Here is a 22,792-nt window from a genome sequence, read left to right on the forward strand (position 1 = left end):
ATGGGCTTCTCTGGTAGCTCAGCTGGTAAAGAATTCATCTGCAGTGCAGGAGATCCCAGTTTGATTCCTGGGTCAGGAAGATCCCCTGGAGAAGGGATAGGCTACCCACTCCAGTATTCTTGGGCTTCCCTGGTGGCTCAGATGGTAAAGAATCTGCTGCAATGTGGGAGACCTGAGTTTGATCCCTGGGTTGGGAAGATCCCCTGGAGAAGGAGATGGCAACCCAGTCTAGCATTCTTGCCTGGAGAATCCCCATGGACAGGGAAGCCTGGCGGGTTACAGTCCATGGGGTTGCAAAGAGTCAAACACAACTGAGTGACTAAGGACAAGCACATCAGGGGCTATGGATTCCAGAGGAACAGCCCCAGAGCGGAGGCAGCAAATCAGGTGTGTGTGGATGCCACTGCTCTAATGAGCCCTTAGGTAGAAACTGGGGACAGGGGAGCAGGATTTGGATGAAGAAGGGCAGTAAGGGCTGGAGTTGCTTTGGACTTGGAATTAGAGGAATCAGGGAGGGCTTCCTGGAGCTGGTGTCTTTCCCTCTTGGCGCTTTCAGTGCCTTGTAGGGAGATGGCATCTTTGGGGGGATGGGGGCCAGGTTTGCAGGGGGACAGAGATGGGAAGTGGCTCAGCCACTCTAGACGTCAGGTGTGCCCGGCTGGAAAAGAGGGGAAATTAGGGAGCATGTGGTGAGAGCTGGAAGCAAGGGGGAAGGTCCTGGCAATTGGCTGTGAAGAACCAGGGCCTGGGATCCCAGAATAAGCCGTGAACTTGGAGTCATACAGGTGTGGGGCCCAGCCCTGCTACTTACCGTCCAGCTGTGAGGCCACTGGACTAATCATCAGCCTGACTACCTCATTTGTAAGTTTCCCATCTTAGCCCTAAGTTCCCTCATCTCTAAGATGGCATAATAAAGCCTGACCACCAGCAGTTGTATTAAATGAGACCCGTGAGTGGGTGTGCCTAGCCCAGTGCCAACCATACAGTGGTGAACCAGAGCCGTCTACGCAGTCAGTCATCCAGTAAGTGATTAATCAATGTCTCGATGTGTTTACTTTGTGTTAAGTACACCACACCACTCTAAGGAACCCTGTTTCCTGCTTCCATGATCACTAAATGGGGTCAGCCAGACAACAAGTCATCCGATCAGCCTGGCTTGTCCGAGGCGACCCAGACACCCCAAAGAGTGACTGTGCAGGAAGAGGTCAAAGTCAGGGAGAGATGGCAGCAGGTGGGCCTTGGCCTTTCTCAGAGGCCACCAACAAGAAAAACTGGACATACTACTGAGGGATATTTTCAAAAGGAAAAGCAAGTCTTTATTGCATGGACATGGTACAGACCATGAACTTGTTACACAATACAGCTGTTTCTTGCACCTCCCTGCTCTATCAGAGGCAGGAAAGCTGGAGGGAGCAGGGGAGAGCACGGGAAGCACCCAACTAAGAAACGAAGGACCCCTTGGACCAGACCCTCTGAAAGCAGAGCCTGGAATTTGCTTTTCCGGTCCCTCTGGCCAGCTTTCTGCTCAGCCTGGGGAGGGCAGGGGTGGCAGGGGCATCTCCCCTGCACTGGGCTGTTAGATTTCTCTCTTTCTGGAAGAAACCACCTTCCCGTCCACAGACTCCTCAACGTTGATGCGGACCTTGCCGCCACCGCCACCTCCCAGGGAGGCTGTAGAAAGAAGGGGCAAGTTTGAGAGTGGGAGACGCTCCCTGTACTCCCTCCCAAGGGGGCCAGGGCCTCGGCTGAGCTCTGAGAAGACTGAACAGCACCCCTGAGAATGGCCATCAGCCAATCCTTCCAGAGCTGCCAGGACGACTGGTGCTGAATTACTCATCAAAGAGATGGGCGGGAGTAGTGGCAGGTATGCCCTGCAGTGAGCAAGAATGTCAGATCTTTTAAGCTGCTCATAAACAGGAAGTAATCGTGGGCATCTATCCATAAGTACGGGGCTTCCCAGGTGGCACTAGTGGTAAAGAACCCGCCTGCCAGTGCAGGAGACATAAAAGACATGGGTTTGATTCCTGGGTCATGAAGATCCCTTGGAGGAGGGCATGGGAACCCACTCCAGTATTCTTGCCTGTGGACATGAAAAGCCTGGCTGGCTACAGTCCATAGGGTTCCAAAGAGTCATACACGACTGACATGACATAGCATGCTGCTGCTGCTGCTAAGTCGCTTCAGTCGTGTCCGACTCTGTGCGACCCCATGGACTGCAGCCCACCAGGCTCCCCCGTCCCTGGGATTCTCCAGGCAAGAACACTGGAGTGGGTTGCCATTTCCTTCTCCAATGCATGAAAGTGAAAAGTGAAAGTGAAGTCGCTCAGTCATGTCCGACTCCTAGCGACCCCATGGACTGCAGCCCACCAGGCTCCTCCATCCATGGGATTTTCCAGGCAAGAGCACTGGAGTGGGGCGCCATTGCCTTCTCCACGCATGCATCCAAAAGTACATGAAGGTGGGGCCTAGGCAGGAGCTATGCCCCGGATAAAGTTTGCTCATCCTGGAAGGTTCTCCATAAATCTTCAACCCCAACCCTACCAGGGACTGACAGAGGTCCCACTGGACGATGAAGTACCTAATGGAATGGGCATCCAAGTAGGGTGGATGCTTGGTCTCTTTCTCCTTCCTCCCCATTCCAAGGGTATTTGTGACTTCAACAGTTTCTCTCCTCCCTCAACTCAGGAAGAGTTAAGCCTCTTACCTTCTCTGGTACCAATGCCAGCCATCCTGCAAGAGAAAGGGAAGCAGATGTAAGCAAAGGACAGAAGCTTAGGTCTGCCTACAGGGAGACAGCTAAGCAGTCTTCTCCACCCCTACCCCCATATCTGACTTCTCTAAAGGCTGGGACATCCTGCAAGCCCTCCAGACCTGCCACCCCCAAACAGATAGATTCTAATCTTTAATAACATCCATCTGTTTCCTGTAGGAAATGGAACCAGCATCAAATCCAAGACTACTAGCCCAATTCTATCATTTACAGAAGGCACACAGGACCAGAAAGGTGACATGACCTGCCCAAGTTAATAGCCGATGACCAGAACAGAGTCCAGAACCTCTGACTCCATGTTCTGCTCTCTTTTCACTGTACACAGGGCTATGCCCTTGAGATGACTCTCTGCCCTAACCCCTTACTCCCCCTCTGCACCCCAGCCCCTGCCTGGAGTCCTGGCCCTCCAGCAGGCTGCGGTAGGTGGCAATCTCCTGTTCCAGCCTCGTCTTGATGTCCAGCAGCATCTTGTACTCCTGGTTCTGGCACTCCATCTCACTACGGAGCTCACTCAGCTGGGCCTCAATGCTGCTGATGAGACCCTGGATCTGCTGCAGCTGCGCAGCATAGCGGCACTCTGTCTCTGCCAGCGTGCTCTCCAGCCCGGCTTTCTAGTGAGGCAGCAGACCAGAGACACCACATCAGGCTAGTCAGGAAGCCATAGTGGAACCTCCCCCAGAGGGAGCTTGGGAACTCCAATGCTTAAAGCAGCCATGAAGCATGGCAGAGGTGAGGAGGGGGAGGCTTGGCAGGAGGAAGAGGGGCATATCAGGGAGTCAGACCATGCTGAGCTGGGACTGCAGCTCAATCTCCAGCCCCTGTATCGTGCGTCTCAGGTCTGTGATCTCCGTCTTGCTGGTCTGGATCATCTCTGTGTTGGAGGCCACCTCCTTATTCAGCTCCTCTGTCTACAGGTCACACATAAGAGAAGTGAGCTCCATGGGCCTCCCAGGGCCTCAGGAAGCTGGGGAGAGGCCCACCAGTCAGACCCACCTTGCTAAAGAACCAGGCCTCGGCATCCCGGCGGTTCTTCTCCGCCATGGCCTCGTACTGCTCCCTCATTTCTGACAGCACGCGGGTCAGGTCCACGGCTGGTGCTGCATCCATCTCCACATTGACCTGGCCAGCCAGCTGGTTGCTGAACTCCTTCATCTCCTTCAGGGTGGGGAGGGTGGGCATTCAGAGACAGAGGGCGGAAGCCAGAGCTAAGTCTGGGGTCCCACGTGCCAATCCTGGCTCCATCACTAATCACTGACACACCACGTGACCTCAGTTCTGCCCCGTACCCACCCTGGCCTGTTTCCCATGCCACATGAAGAGGTTTGATGGCACAGGCCTCTCAGCTCTGAGGGTCTCTCCTCCTCTCTAGTCTCTGGTCCTGCCAAGGGAGGACCTCAGACAGTAGGGCCCTTCTATGAGCTCATGAAACAGATCAAGACAGCAGTGCCCACCGGCCACCTGGCCTGGCGATGCATCAGAGAAGATAAGGAGTCTGGGTCACCAGTGATCCTTCCCTCCATGGGGACCTCTGTGTTGGCGGGTGCATATTTGAACCACTCAGCCCTTCAGCCAACTAAGAAGAGTCCCCAATGGCCCCACCCTGCCTCCCACCAGCCCCAGCCCCTGCCTGATCCTCACCTCCTCGTGGTTCTTCTTCAGGTAGGCCAGCTCCTCATTCAGGCTCTCGATCTGCATCTCCAGGTCAGTCTTGGTCAGGGTCAGCTCATCCAGCACCCTGCGCAGGCCGTTGATGTCGGCCTCCACGCTTTGGCGCAGGGCCATTTCGTTCTCATGCCTGGAAAGGAAGAGGAAACCCAAGTGAGAAGGGTTGAGCGGTCTGGACCACTTGAGCTGGGGGACAATGCGGAAGGAGCGTACTTGAGTCTGAAGTCGTCTGCAGCCAGCCTGGCATTGTCAATCTCCAGAATGACCTGGGAATTTTTGATGGCAGCCGCCAGGATCTGCAGGATACAGGAAGCTGGTGTCAAGAGGGCCCCTCCCTCTTCCCTGTTGCTCTCCCTGCCCTGCACCTCACATTGGACCCCTTACTGACCATCTCCCCTCTGATACCAGCAACAGTAGGCGGTAGGGTCCCCAGGCAGAATCCAGCCATCCCATGCCACCCTCCTGGTCTCTGGGACAGGAAAGACCAAGGAGCCAGGGTGGCAGGGAATGCCCTGTGGGAACTGCCTGGCCAGGAGCAGGGTGACTTCTAGGGGTGCTCCACCAGCCTCTCCTGTGGACAACTCATGGTCGCTGGCCTCCTGCACACTTTAACACAGCCATGCATCTATAGAACATTCCAGTCAGCGGGAACCTGGAGGGCAGCTGCGGAAACTGGTGCAAGTGAGTGAAGGGTGAGTGAGGAGCTGGCAGAGTCTATGCCCAGTCCCAGGTCTCCTAAGGCTTTTGCCACCCAAGACATTCAGAGGGTGAGGCAGGCCATCCTGGCGTTCAGGACTCCTAGGACCAGAGTTTCATCTCTGCACCCTTATTCTTGCAAAAGAAGCAAAGGAGCACTCTAGACAGAGCCCCACAGGTGGGAGCACTGCTCCCATCTCGGCCCCTACTGGTCCAGACCAGATTCGCAGGATCCCCAGCACTGCCAGGCTGAGCAAAGTGTGCCCCCACCCGCATCTGGAACGCATACCCCCCACTTGCCAAGGTTACACATCATTGCCTGGGCAGAAAAGGATTCCCCCTGGGGCAGCTGGTACCAGCTACCTGCTCCCCTCTCCCTAACCCCAGAGTCTTTACCTTGTCCCGGAGCTCATCGATGGTCTTGAAGTAGGGGCTGTAGTCACGCTCCGGGCTGGTCGGGCTCTGTCTCTGGTACCAGTCTCGGATCTTCACCTCCAGGTCGGCGTTGGCCTCCTCCAGGGCGCGCACCTTCTCCAGGTAGGAGGCCAGGCGGTCGTTGAGATTCTGCATGGTGATCTTCTCATTGCCAGAGAGGAGGCCGCCATCTCCGCCGCCAAAGTCACCGAAGCCACTGCCAAAACCCCCACCAAAGCCCCCTCCAAAGCCACCCCCATAACCACTACCGGCCCCTCCACCAAAGCCACCCCCATAGCCCCCTGCTGACCCCGAGGAGACAAACCTGGCAGAAGAAGCTGAGATAGTGCGGCTCCCACCGCCCCCATAGAGACTCCCCCCACCAAAGCCTCCTCCCCCAGCCAGAAGGGAACCCCCTCGAGTAGAGCCACCCCCAAAAGTGGAGGAAGAAGTCTGCAAAAACGTGGTGGCCATGGCCAAGCAGCAGTGCTGAGCTCTCAGCAGCACGAGAGAAGCTGGCAGGAGGCGCGGGCTGGACTGAAACCTGAGGGCTGCGCCTGTCACCCCCAGCCCCGGGGCTCCTTATATACCCCTCCCAGGGGGGTGTGGGATTGCGTCTCCTCCCCCAAAGGGAAGCCAACTCCTTCTGCGTTCCTGACAAACACAGCTGCCTGCACACCTCACCGTGGCTGGTGTGGGGTTTTTCTTTTCTTCCTTTTTTTTTTTTTTAAATGCAACAAAGGAGATGATTCAGAATGAATGGTGTTTTGCCCCAGGCCATGATTTTAACACTTGGATTACAGGTTCATCTCTACACTCCAGGAGAAAACACGGAATGTAGGAACCTTGCATCACGTCTGCCAGGCCTCCGCCTGCCCTGTTAGTGGCTCAGGCCAACTCCTCCCTCGCCTGTCTTCTGGTGCTTCCAGCCGGGGACACTCGCCCCCAGGCAGTGGCTCCTGGCTCGCAGTTTGGGAGTTCACTTCGCAGGGCTGCTCCATGTGGTCCTTTCACAGATCTGTGTCTAAGCCTGCCAGGCTCTGGGGATTGGTGGGCAAGGTGCATGGAAGAAGCCAGGGGCCGTGGGCATAAACTGAGGATAGGGGAGGGAGCCTGAGTCTGGTACCAGTTGAGGTGACCAGAGGGGCCAGCATCTGTCACTTCCCTGACCCTACAAATGGACTCTTCTCCTCCACCCTTCTCCTCCTCTCCTCCCCCATCCACAGACCCCTCCTACTTCTCCAGCTCCCCCCGGCCCCCTGTCCCTCTGCAGTGGCATTCCCACAAAAGCCAGCCAGCTCAGGGCTGACAAGGGGCTGATTGATAATCCCACCACCTGCCAACTACATGTCACTGAACCTTTACTTGCTCCTGGGACGAGTTGGGGCAAACCTCTGTAGATAAGATGGGAGCAAGTTCCAGAAAGCCCCTGCCTTCGCCAGCGAGAGGCATGTCACTGCACAGCGGGCCCAGATTAACCCTGTTTGTCCTATGAAGTGCCGCGGGGCTGGGGAGGGGCTCGACCCAGAGGGCTGTACGTGCCTGAGCACTGCTGGGAGGGCGGGGATGGGGAAGCCTGGCAGGCAGACTGGAAGGCCCCTCCGAGATCTAGAAGGTCAAAGCACCACCTCAAAGAGCAGGCTGCTGAAGCCGGAGAGGGGAGTCCAGCACTCAGGAGAGCCCTCTGGTCTGCCACCAGCTCGGGGGCCTAGTGTGTGTGGAGACCTGTGGCAGTGCCACTGGAAGGGTGGCCTGGCCCTCTGGCCTTGGCTCTGGGGTTTAGAGAGAGCCAGGGGTGGAGAAGTGGGCCAGATCAGGCTAGAGCACCAGGAGGAGAATTCCTGGCCCAGAGCTGCGGCATCATGAAGCAGACGGCGGTCTGGAACCCCTCAAACCCAGGTTCAAGCCCGGCTCTATCCGTCACTGCTTGGGAACCCTGGACTTGGAAATTTTCAAGTCTAAGTTTCCTTCTGGCAACGGATCCTCTCAACTCCCACTAACGGAGAAGCCCTGAAGCCCAAGAGCCTCCATCCTGTGCCCCATCTTCTGAGGGGCCGGATAGGGGCATGCACGTCCAATACTTAGCACTCCCAAGTACCCCTCACCTGGGGGGACTTTTTTTTTTTTTGCCCTTGGGCATTAGATCTGTGAGTGAGCATCTCACTCTTCCATATTCTTCCATAAACATCACCTATGGGGCAATGCAGATCATTGTCATCATTGCTCTAATAACAGTAATCGCATGCTTCCACTGCACACTTGATAATTTACAAAGCACTTCTACACCCATGCCTCCTCCAATCCTTATGACTCAGAAGATATTCCCTGCCCCATTTCAGAAGGAATGAAAATGGGACTCAGAGAGGGGAAGCCATTTGTACAAGATGGCACAGCTAGCAAGGGGGCATCAACAGGACTCAGTGGATCCTCTGACACTCCAATCAAACAGGGGACAGGAAAAGAAGGTGCTCCCCTCCTCTGCCAGACTCCAGAATCCTGCACCTGGGCTGGGCTGATGGAGGGGGATATCGTCCTGGTGGGGACGGAGAGGGGTCTCCTCCCTCAGCATCATACTGAGCCCGCTGCTGAGTGCTCTGCCCGAACAGTGTGGTATTGTCTTGTGGGTGAGAGGATCTTGTCTTTTCCTCTGAAAGAAAAATAATCAAACTCAGATCAGCCATAGCTCATTAAAGCCTCTGCAGACATGATGGCCCCAGCAATTACCACAGGAACAATTACGGGCCATCACCCTGGGGTGAGGGAGGGCTGGACCCCAGCCACCTTCTCTCTGCACTCTGACTCACCTACAGCAGCCCCTCAAGGGGGCTTTCCCTACACACTCTCAGGCTCAGGCAGAGTGGAGCTGCCCTGGTCACAAATCCCTGGTTTCGGTCCAAATGGTTCCTATGAGCTCAAGGTCTGGGCAGCCGGGACCTCCTCATTAGCGCCAGGAGGGGATGGCCAGGCAAGGGTGGAGATCAAGCTCCATTTGACTCCAGCGCAGACTGCAGCCCCAGGCCCTGGAGGCTGTGCCAGTTTCTGTCCTTGGCCCACTCCAGACAGACAGGCGGTCCCCAGAACCAGCTTTCCCTCCTTGGAATAGGACAGGGAAGCCCAGTGGAAAGAGCCTGGGCTGGACTCCACCTGGGTGTGACTAAATAGCTCCGAGCCAGGTTCACAACTTAAAATTGGGTCATTTTCCCACTTACATGAGGTACAGGGAAGAGTCAAAATCATAATGGTGTTGCCAAGGGTGGGGAGGGAGAATGGAGCATTACTGTTTAATAGGTACAAAGTCTCATTTTTACAAGATGGAAAGAGCTATGAGGATGGAGGGTGGTGATGGTTGTACAACAATGTGAGAGTGTTTAATGCCACAGAACTGTATACTGAGAAATGGGTGAGATGGTGAAGTTCGTTATGAGTATTTTGCAACAATAAAAAAAGGGGGAGGGAAAAAACCCACTCACCCCATTAACACCGGCCCCAGCTACCGGTCCACAGTGAGCATTCGAGGCACAGGGGAGTGGGGGGGTCTTTATGGACGTTAGAATCCTCCCTCACCTTCTCCAGTCCCCAGGGAGATTCTCGGGACAGAGAGTGCATGCCCTGGGGCCTGGAGAATTCCTCATTTCTCTTTTATTAGTTATGTGGCTGTGGGTAATCAAGCCTCCTCACTCCGAGCCTCAGTCTACAGGTCGGAAAAATGGAAATAACTCCTGTCCAATCTGACTCACAATAGAGTAAGATGACGGACCGGAAATGCTTGCACACTGAAGTGATTATGATGACCAACAGGCTGGGAAGACCCTCCCCTCCCCCAAATCCCCTCCACCTTCCTCTCTCTCCCTCTCCTCTACCCCAGCTGCTTCTCTCAACACAGTACCCATAGTTTCAGCTCCCAGACTGAGATGGGAAAGTGACCCCCACCCCACCCCCCCACACACAAAGGAAGGCTTTATTCCTGTCACTCAGACCTGAGACCCAGTCACCAGCCCCACCTGCATGGGCCCAGACCCCGCCCCACAACCACATTCCTGGAGCCTCTGGGGCATAAGGGAGGGTTTCAGCTCTGACAACAGAGGCTTTCATGAACATGGGACAAATATCTCCGGGCAGTCCCGGCCTCAGGGTGCAGCCAGGCCTCTAGTCTCTAGCTCTGAGGCCTCCACAGTGAGGTGGGAGGAGGGGACCGTAGGTGCCGATGTCCAGGATGTTGAGAGCGGGAAAAGCTGAGGAGGTGGCAGAAGGGGCTCCTGTCCCCTGGCTGCTGCAGGGGAGGCGGGAAGTGCTGGTCTGGGGTCACCAGTCTGTGATTTGAAGCAAGCTAATGAGCCCCCAAGTCCCATGGGAAATGGTGAGAAAAGCACCTCCTTCCAGATGAATACCCAGTGTGACGGGGTCCGAGATCTCCTCAGGGCAGTGCTGGGCACAGGCAGCAGCAAGAGTCACTGTGTCCAGAGGAGAGTTTCTGCCTCACTTGCCGCCCCCCTCACAGGGTTGGCCTGCTATTACAGACAGACCCAAGGGCCTGAATAGACCCGCTAAGCTTGAACCTCTTGGCTGGGGAAAGTGGGACTTATTTACCTTTAATTGGCCTCGGTTCTTGGCAGCTGAGCTATAAACCACAGGGGCAGAACCATACCCACCCAAGGGCAGAGTTGTACCAGGAAGCTGGGACGTGCGTTCCCTTGTGGGCCCAGGACCGGCCCCAGGCAAGCCAGTTTGGAGGTCTGTGTGGGAGGCCCGGGTCACAGCTGGGTCCTATTCCAGGCTCCGGGCCCAGGTATGGGCCGGTGGCCGTAAGAGGTTCATACGGGCTGCCAGGGGATAGACGGTGTCTGCACACATGCACATACACACCTTGGCGGGGCAGCCTCTCCAGCCTGGCTCTGAGCTGAGGCCTGCCCTCTGACCCAGAGTCCCAGTTTGTTTCTCCTTGAGTGTCAGGAGGAACTGCCTCAGGGGATCCCAGTTCTAGGCCTTCACACAGAGCAAGACTGGAATGTATTGAGGAAATGGCACAGGGATTATCATCCTAGGAATCAGGGGTACGGGGTGCACCTGGGTTAAGAATCAGGAAATGTGGATTCTGGTCCTAGCTCTGCCATTGGTTGTTGTGTGGCCTTGGTCAAGTTATTTAACCTCTCTGAGACTGTTTCCTGCTCTATATAGGATATAACTTGTTAAGTCGTTTCAGTCATGTCTGACTCTTTGCAACCCTATGGATTTTGATTAAATGGCACCTAGCAGGTGTTCAGTAAACATTAATTACAGATAAACACACACCAACCCTTGGGGGCAGTTCGGTGGGAAAAAAGAAAACAATAAATCTAGAAGAAAAAAACAGTTTCAAATCCCACCCTCGCCTTGCATTAGAGCAGTATAGATACACAATAAACATACAAGTCCGACTCTGTGACCCCGTGGACTATAGCCCTCCAGGCTCCTCTGTGCATAGAATTCTCCAGGCAAGAAAACTGCAGTAGGTAGCCATCCCCTTCTCCAGGGTATCTTCCCAACCCAGGGATCAAACTTGGGTCTCCTTCATTGCAGGCAGAATCTTTACCATCTGAGTCACCAAGGAAGCCCTATCCTTCCATAATATGGTAGCAATGCTTATTTCACAAGCTTGTTTTAGGGAACTGGTGAGATAAGTGAAGACCTCTGGAAAGTGAAATTATGGTAATAGCTACACTTTGTGATAGCCCTCCCTTCCCTTTCCTGGGACACGGTGGATTCTGGTTCAAATGAAACCAAGACAATAAAATCTAAACAGTGCCAAAGCCGGGCCCACCTCCATGGACTGAAATAAAAAACCCAACATCCATCTTCCTTTGGGCCATAAAGTTTTATTGGCAGGTCAGGGGGAGAGGCAAGGGTAAGGGTCCCTCCCCTCCCATGCCTCTACCCAGGAGAATTCCTTCTGCAGCAGAGCGGGAAAGCCAGGAGGCCGCCAGACTCAGAGGGCCTTCGCGAGTGACAGGTCGTTGAAGTAGGCATCCTGGCCCTCCAGCAGGTTTCGGTAGGTGGCAATCTCCTGCTCCAGCCGGGTCTTGATGTCCATGAGGTGTTGGTACTCCTGGTTCTGCCGCTCGGTGTCAGCTCGCACGTCACTCAGCTGGGCTTCGATACCACTGATCAGCGCCTGGATCTGCGCCAGCTGGGCTCCGAAGCGAGCCTCCGTTTCCGCCAGTGTGCCTTCCAGGGCGGCTTTCTGAACGCAGAGAGAGGGAAGAAGGCTCAGCAGAGCCTGGTGCCCAGAAAGGGTCCAGGCAGAGCCACCGCCCAGGCTGCCCAAGGCTACAAGGACATAAGTGTGAATCCCACAGGGCAGAGGGCACCTACCATGCTGAGCTGAGACTGCAGCTCGATCTCCAGACCCTGGAGGGTGCGCCGCAGGTCGGTGACCTCCGTCTTGCTGATCTGCAGCTGCTCCGTGTGGCCAGCGACCTCCCTGTTCAGCTCCTCGGTCTGCAATGAAAGGAGGCAAAGGGAATAGCACTGAATCAGACCCTTGCCCGGGAGCATTAAGCCTCCTCTCCTTGCCACCCCTCCAGGGAGCACCTGCCTCCCCCTCCATACCTGGCTGATGAACCAGGCCTCAGCATCCTTCCGGTTCTTCTCAGCAATGACCTCATATTGGCTTCTCATGTCACTCAGGATCTTGGCTAGGTCGATGCCCGGAGCAGAATCCACCTCCACACTGACCTGGCCACCCACCTGGCCCTTCAGCACACTCATTTCCTGGAAAGATACAGCAGAGATGGGCATGTCAGGGCCCAGAGCCTGCTGGCCCTGAGCCAGGTCACTCCTCAGTACCCCAGGCCATGGCGGGAGAGGCTGGTTTTCAGGTGCAGACCTAGGACCCAGCACTGGGGGACAGACGGAGTCACCACCATCTGCTGTTAGAACTCTTGAGAGCCACAATCCACACTCAGGGTCAGGTCAAGAGGGCCACAAATGTGGCCACAGTCAGAGGGTACAGGCTAAAAATGTCCTTATCTGGGGAACTGGGCTAGGGTGGATGGGATGCCCAGCATGAAACCCACCTCCTCGTGGTTCTTCTTCAGGTAGGCCAGCTCCTCCTTCAGGCCTTCAATCTGCATCTCCAGGTCAGTCCTGGCCAGGGTCAGCTCATCCAGCACCCGGCGCAGGCCATTGATGTCAGCCTCCACACTCATGCGCAAAGCTTGCTCCGTCTCAAACCTTTCAGAGAAAATAGTCATAGTCATGCCAGCATTTCCTCTGCACCTCTGAAGATCTCCCCACCTCCCCTGGGCTCAAGGTCCCATGGGGGATGGAGAGTGCTTTAGACCAGCTAGGGTTGGTGAGGGAGGCATCCATTTCCCTCCATGGCTCTGAGCCCCCGAAGGGACTGCCTCCCCTCCCCTGCTCTGGCTTCTGCAGCCCCCAAAGTAGAGACACTCACTTGGTGCGGAAGTCATCTGCAGCCAGACGGGCATTGTCGATCTGCAGGACTATCTTGGAGTTCTCAATGGTGGCACCGAGAATCTGGGAGGCAGAATGCAAGAGGTTGGCACCAGCTCAGCATATGGGCAATGCCCACCCACTTTCTTCCCAGAGAAGCAAAGGAGTGTGTGTGTCCCCGGGCCCCTGGAGACCAAAGCTCCAGCAACCCCAGGCTGCCTGCTCTCTGGGCAGCCTTAAAATCAGTCCAGGCCTGAGAGCTGGAACAGGAGAAAATTACTACCAAGGAGGCTGACCCAGGGGGTAGGAGATGGGGAGGGGCAGGGGAGAGTGGTAAGCCTCAGAGGGAAAAGTCTCCAAGACCTGTACCCAGGGAAACTCTTAATGGTCTTAGGGAGGCAGCCTCTAGTGATCTGCAGACCAGATGCAGCAAGAATAGGGGTTACCCCATTGTCCCACCCCTACTCAAAGCACATTCTGCCTTTAGGGAAGGGAATTTCTTCTGTTGAGCATCTGTTAAGTGTCAGCACTTCACATGTCCTCTTTGGGGTAAACTGTATTTCCTAGTGTAGGTCACTGTTTTACAAGTGTGAAAGCACTACCCTAGTTGTTTACTTTACTAACTCTCCTCATCTGGAGGACTGGTCTAGGCACCTGGCACCCATCACCAGGCCAGGCACAAGGTGGGTCCTGGGCTATGTTGTGGGGGCTGTGTGTTTGGAGATCCAACATGTCCGCCTACCAATGCAGGAGACACAAGGGACGTGGGGTTCCATCCCTGGGTGGGGAAGATCCCCTGGAGAAGGAAATGGCAACCGGCTCCAGTAATCTTGCCCGGAAAATTCTATTGACAGAGGAGCCTGGGGCTACAGTCCATGTGGTCGCAACGAGTCGGACACGACTGAGCACACTCGCAAGCATGCACAGCATATGAGACTGTTAAACGTCCCACTGGCGTTTAACATTTCTTCTGGACGAGCTCCCAGCTCCTGCTCTTCCCCGTAGGGTGGGCGGAGACCAAGCCCCACCCTGAAGGATCCTGAGCACCGCCCAGGAAGAGGCTGGAGCTGGGACCTGTCTCCACCCACAGAGCATTGGGCCTCCGCACCCAGGTTCTCACGAGCTTGCATTCATCACTCTCACTCGGCCCAAGGGCCACAGTGAATGTCCCTCCTTGACCAGGGCCCAGAGGCGGCCTCTCCCATTCTTCCCAGAGGTCCTCGGAGTCCCAAGTGGCCCCATGGGCAGAGGAGGCCTTTAGCCTGAGCGTGAGGGAAACCAGACGCCCTCCTCCCCGCCCCTGCCCGGAATAAAGGAATGCAGAGGGCCCCAACCGGGGACAGCAGGAGACGGGGCTGGCCTGGTGTGGACCGAATTTCTCCCTGGCCAAACTCTTGCATATTCCTGTTGTCACGGCAACTCGGGCCCAGACCTCAGGGCAGCCCACATTGTGCCCCAACTCCTGCTACTTCCGACCCCCTTTCCCAGGCCTAGCGGACCGGAGCGCCTTCCTCCTCCAGCCCTGCCACACTAACCCGCCCCGCCCTCCAGGCTTCACTTCCTGGCCCATCGTCCTGCCCCTCCTCACCTGCCGGCTTCGCTCAGCCCCACCCTGTGGGCCTCCCACATCCTAACGGGCTCGCTCCCGCCCCGCCGGAAGGTGGCTCGGGCACCCGCCGCCCCCGCCTCGGGCCTCGCCCGGCCCGCGGGGCTGGGTTTCCGCGGCAGGTGCACTTCCCCAAGCCGGGCCACCGCCCACCTGGTCCCGCAGGTCCTCTATGGTCTTGAAGTAGTGGCTGTAGTCGCGGGCGGGCCCGGGCCCCTGCTTCTGGTACCAGTCGCGGATCTTCACCTCCAGGTCGCCGTTGGCCTCCTCCAGGGCGCGCACCTTCTCCAGGTAGGAGGCCAGGCGGTCGTTGAGGTTCTGCATGGTGAGCTTCTCGTTGCCCGCCAGCAGCCCGTCGGAGGTGGCCAGGGCGCCCCCATAGCCGCCGCCGTAGCCCCCGGAGGACGAGGACACGAAGCGGGCGGAGGACACCGACACGCCGCGGCCACCTGAGCCCCCATGGATGCTGGGCGCGCGGAAGGCGCCTCCAGCCCCGAAGCGCATGGAGCCGCCGCCCATACCCCCGAAGGACGAGGTGGACGACGACTGGCGATAGCTGTAGGAAGTCATGGCGAAGCAGGACGAGGCGGCACCGGTCGGAGTGGCTGCGGTCCGTCCGCAGGAGGAGTGGCGAGAGGCCCTCACCTGGCGCCTTTTATGCCCTGGGCGGGCGGGGGAGGGGGAGGGGGGACGGTGTCAGGCGGCTATCTGAGCGCCCTGGAATTTGCAGGCTCCTGATTGCAAATAAGGGCGCTCTCCCCATTGGTCAGTTCTTGGCGGCTCAGCTTCCTCCTCTCCCCTCCCAGGGGCCAGAGGCTCCTGCCCTCCCGACAGCTGCCCCACCCCAGCCCATTCCGAGCCCCAGTCCCGCTAGCACACTCACACTTAGACACCCCCGCAGTTCACATGCTGCCCCCCATTAAGATCACCCTGAGTTTGACACCCCCCAGGAATTACAGTCCTTCTGAGAGTACAGATCACTCACTCAGAGTCCCCTTCCCCATCATACTCCGACCCCCTTACTTATAAGCAAAATTAACCCCCCCCAAAAGTACATTCTCCTGATTCCTACATCCCCCTGGGAATTACCACCTCTCTGAAGCTGTCCCTTGGGCTCGCCCATGCCCTGGCCCCCCCTCAAGTACCCCAGATGGAGGTACTCTGAGCTGCAACCTCCCAGGCCTCCTGAGACAAAGCCACCCCACCCTATTATGGCTGGACAGGGCCCCAGGGTGACAAGAGGCTCCCGGGGACAGCTGTTGGGAGGGTATCTGCAACTGGACTGTAAAAAGCACAATTACCCTGACCCCCAACCTGAGGGCTGATCCCCTGTTCAGCGCCTCTCTCCTCCTACCCACCCCTCTACCAGGACAACCCTCTACCTCCAACTCCAAAGGCATACATTCTGAGCCTAAGCTAGTCAAGCAACTCACTCAGGAGACTTTTAGCACCTGCTGCCCAGAGACAGGATAGAATCCCTCTGTCCTTGTGAGCATCTCCAAGCAGGGTGTCAAAGGCTGAATCCTCTTGAGTCTGTTTGTCCTGTCCTAGTACCCGGATGAATAGATGGATTGCCAGGAAGGGCGCTCACGCTCACCATGGAGAGTTTGGGTAATAGAGGAAGGTGCCCCTCCACTCCACACACGGCCCCAAGCCCGCTCTTCACCCAGTTCAGTAGTTCCACCACCTTTTCTATCACCTTGGAGGCCCCCGTGCCAGACACTGCAAGGTCCTGAAGCAACCTCACCCCAATTCCTGTCCCCAGGAACCTCACTCTTCACAATTGTCCCCACAGTTCCTTCCCATCCTTATGTCAGAGGAGCCACCCAGTCTCAGGACAGAGGCCCCATGCCCTTTTGACAGGGTGGTAGGGACATGGGCCAGTTACTCTCATTTTCCAGTGAAATCTTAGCCCTCCTCTCTGCATATTATCTCCTGGGTCACTTGTGAGTAAATGAAGACTTGTCCCCTGCCTCTGAAACCTGTCCCTGATAAACTATCTTCTGACCACCAATTTATTCAAGAACAGGGGTAGCAACAACATACACACACACATATACACACACACATGCACGCACGTATGTACACACCCTCGCCCACCAGGAGCAGCCCCAGGAAAGCCAGTCTGAGGCTGTTTAAACCAGTGAATCAGACCTGCAAAATGGGTCCTGGGGCTCCCAGGGGAAAGAAGACTCGAGGCCGGCCCTGAAAGCAGGGTGTGGCTGGGCCTTCTCAAAGGTTGTAGCCGCCAGAGCTGGTTTGATGTGAGTCACTGTTTGACCCTGAGGAGGAGGCCTGCTCCTGGCGGGGGAGGGGGAAATTGGCCAGATAGTTGCTAGCATACCAAGCCCTGGCTGAAGTCTCTGCTTCTGAGCCAGATAGGAAGGTTTAGGACGGGACTTTGCATTAGGAAACAAAGAATGGGACCAAGAGTTCTCCAGAAATTAAGTTCACTGTACTTCAGAAGAGCTTACAGTCCCAGCCCCCTACACCAGAGCCATAAGAACAATTGACTGCAGGGTAGTACCTTTTATAAAGCCTTTTCAGATCTCATTGAATCCCCACAGCCACCCAGTGGAAAAGGTATTCTGATCCCCATTTTACAGATGAGGAAACAGAAGCTTCACGAGGGACAATGACTTGTAGGAGGCCCACAGCCAAGAGTGTTAGATTCTGGCTTCTGGCCTCTTAACCCTCCTCGGCCCCACGGCCTGAGTTCCTGGGTGCAACCGAGGCTGTGCTCTCCCTTCCAAGGAAGTCCCACCTCCAAAACAACTCCCTCGGATCTCTTTCCCCCAAAATCCTAGGTTAATTCCAAGGATAGTCAGGCCCGGTCTGAGCTGGACAGTGGAGTCCGGGAGAATCCCCTGCTCCCACTCTCTGGCCAGAACAGTGCCTAGCACCTTCCTCTGTGAGCTGTGTGACTTTTAAACACTTCTCTGGCACATCCAGAACTCAAGAAAACAATCTGTTAAGGCTGCCCTCCCAAGAGATGGAACTGAGGAATCAAGCTGCAGTTCCCACTGGGTAAACAGGCTGCCCATGAGCAGAGTCCATGATCTGCCTCTGGCTGTGGGAGGGCAAGAACCTGCAGAACCTGATTGGACAAACTCCCTTCCCAAGCCCTGGTCTAGGGCCCTGGTCTAAGAAAAGATGATCTAGTCCCAGGAAGCTCAGAGAAGTAGAGTGATTCACCTGAGGTCACATGGCTTACTTGTGTCCAAGTCCTGAGGCCAACGGTTCTCTACCTAGACCTAACCTAGACACTTCTCACATGCTAAGTTGCTTTCAGTTCAGTTCAGTCACTCAGTCGTGTCCAACTCTTTCCGACTCCCCCCTGGACTGCAGCACTCCAGGCTTCCATGTCCATCACCAACTCCTGGAGCTTGCTCAGACTCATGTCCAGAAAGTTGGTGATGCCATCCAACCATTTCATTCTCTGTCGACCCCTTCCCCTCCTGCCTTCCATCTTGCCCAGCATCAGGGTCTTTTCCAATGAGTCAGCTCTTCGCATCAGGTGGCCAAAGTATTGGAGTTTCAGCTTCAGCATCAGTCCTTCCAAGTAATATTTGGGACTAATTTCCTTTAGGATTGACTGGTCTGATCTCCTTGCAGTCCAAGGGACTCTCAAGAGTCTTCTCCAACACCACAGTTCAAAAGCATCAATTCTTCGACACTCAGCTTTCTTTATATAAGTTGCTTTAGTCATGTCCAACTCTGTAAGTCCATGGACTGTAGTCTGCCAGGCTCCTCTGTCCATGTAATTCTCCAGGCAAGGAAACTGGAGTGGGTAGCCATTCCCTACTCCATGGGATCTTCCTGACCCAGGAATCAAACCCAGATCCCCTGCATTCCAGGCAGATTCTTTATCATCTGAGCCACCAGGGAAGCTTCCCAGGTGGTGCTAGAGGTAAAGAACCCACCTGCCAATGCAGGAGACAGAAGAGACAAAAGTTCAAACCCTGGGTCGGAAAGATCCCCTGGAGAAGGGAATGGAAACCCACTCCAGTATTCTTACCTGGAGAATTCCATGGACAGAGGAGCCTGGTGGGCTACAGTCCATGGGGTCGCAAAGAGTCTAACACAACTGAGCAACTAGCACAGAAGCTTCTAACACTGGAGCAAATGCAGATTTCAGTTCCCAGAGGGAAGTAATTAGAGGTAGGGGAGTTTTCATCGTCCCTGAGGAAATCAAATAGTGTTTGGGACCACTGGAGAGAAGTAAGAGTCTTAGTCCTTGGGTAGAATGAAATGCTGTGACAACAATGACCATAATGCCAACAGGAATAATGATGATGAAGGTGATAACAATGACAGCCAGTCTACTGTGCCAGCCACTAGATTAAACACTTTGTATACATTATTTCAACTAGTCCTGTGAATTAAAGTGTTATCATCCCTATTTTACAGAACAAGAAAATGAGGCTCCAAAAATGTTAGTAACTTGACCAATCACACGAGTAATGGAGGTAATCTCAGTGAGGCAGCAGTGAGTGGTGGCATGAAATGAGATCTTAATTCCCTGCCCAGGAATTGAACCTGAGTAGCCTGGAAAAGAATTAGTAATCCTAGCCACCAGACCATCAAGGGCTAGAGGCCAGAAGTTATTTTTCCCTGGATCTTTGCCCCCAGTGAAAAATGTATTTATCATGGAGGCAGAAACTGGAAATGCAGGTATTAAAATTTATTATTAGAGATGTAGCATAACAACAAGTGGGAGAGCATATAGAGAAACAGTTTAGTTAAGACAGAAGCAAGGCAGAGATGCACACCCAGAGAGAAAGGGCGTGAGCGTTCCCCCTGTGAGGAGGAGCACAGTAAAAAGGGAGCTAAGTCATTTATATAGGGCAGTTCTTCTGGGTCTCTATCTTCCTTCAGGCCAATTATCTGGTTTCTTTTCCATGCCTGACCTACCCTCTGACTTTCCCCTGGGTGCACCTCAGCCTAGATGGATCTCGAAGTAAAGGCTTCTGAGAAGTCACGTTATAGCCTGGGGTTATCCCTTGACTTTTGACTCTCGAGGAGCCTTTCTTGGCATGTGTAGTTTCTCCCATGTCCCCAAAGAGGGAAGAGTGGAGACCCCTTAATCCTTTACTCAAAGAGGGTTTTGCCCCTCTTTATCCTTGCCATGACTATTGCCTTAAAAGTGTTTACCGGCTATTTACCGTTCCTGTTGTTACTTCCATTTCAGAGGGCAAACAGGGAGCTGATTGTAAATGCCTTAACTGGAGCCCACCTATCTCTTGTCTCAAGAAATGCTGACAATTTTAAGCATCCAGCCTGAAGCCCACTTCTTCATACCTCATGAAATGCAAACAGGAGGCCAGTTGTCAATGTCTAACCTGGAGCCCATCTGTCTCTTACACTGGACCCAGGATTTAAGCCCAAGTCTTTAACTCTCTAAAGCTATAGTCCTAACCGCAAACACTGTCCCTCCTCTCATGGGTTGGGGGTCAAGGTGCTTTCTTCCATTGGTCTGGAGAAAGGGTCATCAAGTTGGGAAAGGCAGTCTGTCAGGGGATTATAGAGACATTCGTTCTGGTGAAATATGGTAGACTGAATACCCACATTAATTTTTGCTCCTTCTTAAAACCCTATTTGGAGAAGGCAATGGCACCCCACTCCAGTACTCTTGCCTGGCAAATCCCATGGACGGAGGAGCCTGGTAGGCTGCAGTCCATAGGGTTCCTGAGGGTCGGACACGACTGAGCGACTTCACTTTCACTTTTCACTTTCATGCATTGGAGAGGGAAATGGCAACCCACTCCAGTGTTCTTGCCTGGAGAATCCCAGGAACGGGGGAGCCTTGTGGGCTGCCGTCTATGGGGTTGCACAGAGTCGGACACAACTGAAGCGACTTAGCAGCAGCAGCAGCAAAACCCTGTTAAGCTAACCATAAAGAAATAGTTTTTAAAAAAGAAGAGATGGAGAAGGAAATGGCAACCCCACTCTGTCCTGGGAAATCCCATGGACAGAGGAAGCTGGCGGGCTACAGTCCATGGGGTTGCAAAAAGTCGGAGAGGACTGAGCAACTAACACTCTCCATTTAAAAAAAAAAATTTGCTGCAAGCCCTAGTTCCACTCTTCCACATATATTCCCAAAGAACCCCTTGTTCATATATTCAGGAAGGTATATAGAAAGATACGTTCTGAAGCATTGCTTATAATAAAGGAAAGCCACTCTGAAACTTTGCTTATAATAAAGGAAAGCCAGTAAAAAACACAGGTAGGGGGACATTGAGTAAACTACGTACCATTCACATTGTGTGAGAAGAAATTAAACAAATGAGTCATGTCAATATTTAGTGATGTGGAGAATCTCAAAGAACCAGCTGTTGGGTAAAATAAAAGCAGCGGGAGAGCAATGCATATAACATAATTAATGCTGGCATACACTTAAAAGAGGACATCTCTACAGGTACATACGAGTATGCACCTAAGTACATAAACAGTTCAGTTCAGTCTCTCAGTCGTGTCTGACTCTTTGCGACCCCATGAACCGCAGCACATCAGGCCCCCCTGTCTATCACCAACTCCCGGAGTCCACACAAACTCATGTCCATTGAGTCAGCGATGCCATCCAACCATCTCATCCTCTGTTGTCCCCTTCTCCTCCTGCCCTCAATCTTTCCCAGCATCAGGGTCTTTTCCAATGAGTCAGCTCTTCGCATCAGGTGGACAAAGTATTGGAATTTCAGCTTCAACATCAGTCCTTCCAATGAAACCCAGGACTGATCTCCTTTAGGATGGACTGGTTGGATCTCCTTGCAGTCCAAGGGACTCTCAAGAGTCTTCTCCAACACCACAGTTCAAAAGCATCAATTCTTCAGCGCTCAGCTTTTCTTATAGTCCAACTCTCAGGAAACAAACCAGACTGACCTCAAGGATTTCCCGGAAGATAAGCTAATTGAAGGATAGTATTCAGGGGAACACAAGCTTGTCTCTGCTATTTTAATTTTTACAACAAGAATGTATTTACATATTATTTGTTAATTTAAAATGATTAATGGCTAATTAAAAATAATTTCTTAGGAAACACTACATGATGGACTTTTACAACTAGGTATTTGTAATATGGGCTTCCCCAGTGGCTCAGCAGTAGAGAATCCACCTGCAATGCAGGGGCCACAGGATGCCTGGGTTCGATCCCTGGCATGGGAAGATCCCCTAGAGGAGGGCATGGCAGCCCACTCCAGTATTCTTTCCTAGAAAACCGCATGGACAGAGGAGCCCGGCATGCTATAGTCCATGGGGTCACAAATAGTCAAACATGACTAAAGCAACTTAACATGTATGTATTATAGTAAATCCCTCTTCCCCTCCCTGTACACACACCACTGACCTCTGTGTCCCCACTCATGCATGCTGACACTCTAATCTTGAGTTAGGAAAGAAGAGTGAAGTTTGGAAAGAGATCCCCCCACAAAAGGTTTCTAGGCTCCTGCACTTAGCCCAGGTCCTTTGCTTTGATTTTCCTTCTTTATGAGGCAAGGGGGTGAAAAGGGAAGAGAAGGCATCAGAACTTTTCCTTCTTTCTTTTTTTGGCTGCAATGGGAGGCATGTGGGATCTTAGTTCCCTGAGCAGGAATCGAACCCCTGCCCCCTGCAGTGAAAGCTGGGTGTCTTATCCACTGAACCATCAGGGAAGTCTTAAGACAGAACTTTTTAAGAGGGACTTGGAGAGAGTCTGGGTGCAGGAAGGCTTCTTCGGTTGGGATGACTTGGACCTGGAGGGAGCTCCTTCTGTTCTGGGTACTTGAGGATGGGAAGCCTTAGGGACACCGTGGTGTCATCCTCTGACAGGGATCTAAGGATTCTGACGATGAGCAGGTAGCCTCCCTGAGTATGGCACGTGATGAGGACAGGTGGGCTGGACCTGGAGTGACTGCCCCCAGCTGAGCCTGCAACCAGCAGCCAGCTTGAGAGCACATGGGAGGCATTTTGGGGCAACTTTCTGAAACAACTGGGGGGTTTCCAGAAGTGCTGGAGTGAGTGGCCACTATGTGGGCCACCATTCTAGAACTGTTGAGCCAGTAGCCATGTGGATCTCAAACAAATCATTATAATCGAGTGTGTGGGTGCTGAGAATTGTTCTGGAGAAGGGGCAGGTGGGAGCAATGGGAGGGAGCCCTCATGTCTACCTGGGAGTGAGATGCTTCACAGAGGGCACCACCCTAGAGCTAGAGGCTGAAACACCTGTTGATGTCTGT

At 54.1% G+C, this 22,792-nt stretch overlaps 2 protein-coding genes across 3 annotated transcripts; both read right to left on the minus strand.

Annotated features, from left to right (window-relative positions):
• Positions 1-1,291: 1,291 nt before the first annotated feature.
• On the minus strand, positions 1,292-6,104 carry KRT15 (keratin 15). Of its 2 annotated transcripts, NM_001130747.1 has the most exons (8): positions 5,528-6,083; positions 4,649-4,731; positions 4,409-4,565; positions 3,764-3,925; positions 3,553-3,678; positions 3,161-3,381; positions 2,705-2,730; positions 1,292-1,671 (listed from the first exon to the last, which is right to left on the minus strand). In NM_001130747.1, exons 1-8 carry the CDS (start codon positions 6,017-6,019, stop codon positions 1,577-1,579), a joined length of 1,362 nt encoding a protein of 453 aa, NP_001124219.1. In that variant the 5' UTR covers positions 6,020-6,083; the 3' UTR covers positions 1,292-1,576. The 2 variants fall into 2 exon arrangements, with proteins under 2 accessions (NP_001124219.1, XP_024835578.1); XM_024979810.2 differs by lacking the exon at positions 3,161-3,381 and having other exon boundaries at positions 5,528-6,104.
• A 5,273-nt stretch (positions 6,105-11,377) lies between these two features.
• On the minus strand, positions 11,378-15,211 carry KRT19 (keratin 19). Its single transcript, NM_001015600.4, has 6 exons — positions 14,736-15,211; positions 12,978-13,060; positions 12,598-12,754; positions 12,131-12,292; positions 11,894-12,019; positions 11,378-11,762 (listed from the first exon to the last, which is right to left on the minus strand). Exons 1-6 carry the CDS (start codon positions 15,150-15,152, stop codon positions 11,508-11,510), a joined length of 1,200 nt encoding a protein of 399 aa, NP_001015600.1. The 5' UTR covers positions 15,153-15,211; the 3' UTR covers positions 11,378-11,507.
• Positions 15,212-22,792: the final 7,581 nt, after the last annotated feature.

Source organism: Bos taurus, chromosome 19 (genome assembly GCF_002263795.3).
Source record: "Bos taurus isolate L1 Dominette 01449 registration number 42190680 breed Hereford chromosome 19, ARS-UCD2.0, whole genome shotgun sequence".
Classification (NCBI taxonomy): Eukaryota; Metazoa; Chordata; class Mammalia; order Artiodactyla; family Bovidae; genus Bos; species Bos taurus.

Excerpts from the sequence above, each read along its gene's own strand:
- KRT19 (NM_001015600.4), bottom strand. The coding sequence starts at position 15,152 with ATGACTTCCTACAGCTATCGCCAGTCGTCGTCCACCTCGTCCTTCGGG. Across the intron at positions 13,061-14,735 it reads TAGAGGACCTGCGGGACCAG|ATTCTCGGTGCCACCATTGA; the intron begins GTGGGCGGTGGC and ends TCTGCCTCCCAG. Across the intron at positions 12,020-12,130 it reads AGGCCTGGTTCATCAGCCAG|ACCGAGGAGCTGAACAGGGA; the intron begins GTATGGAGGGGG and ends CTTTCATTGCAG.
- KRT15 (NM_001130747.1), bottom strand. The coding sequence starts at position 6,019 with ATGGCCACCACGTTTTTGCAGACTTCTTCCTCCACTTTTGGGGGTGGC. Across the intron at positions 2,731-3,160 it reads CTGGAGGGCCAGGACTCCAG|GATGGCTGGCATTGGTACCA; the intron begins GCAGGGGCTGGG and ends TTTCTCTTGCAG. Across the intron at positions 1,672-2,704 it reads TGGCATTGGTACCAGAGAAG|CCTCCCTGGGAGGTGGCGGT; the intron begins GTAAGAGGCTTA and ends TTCTTTCTACAG.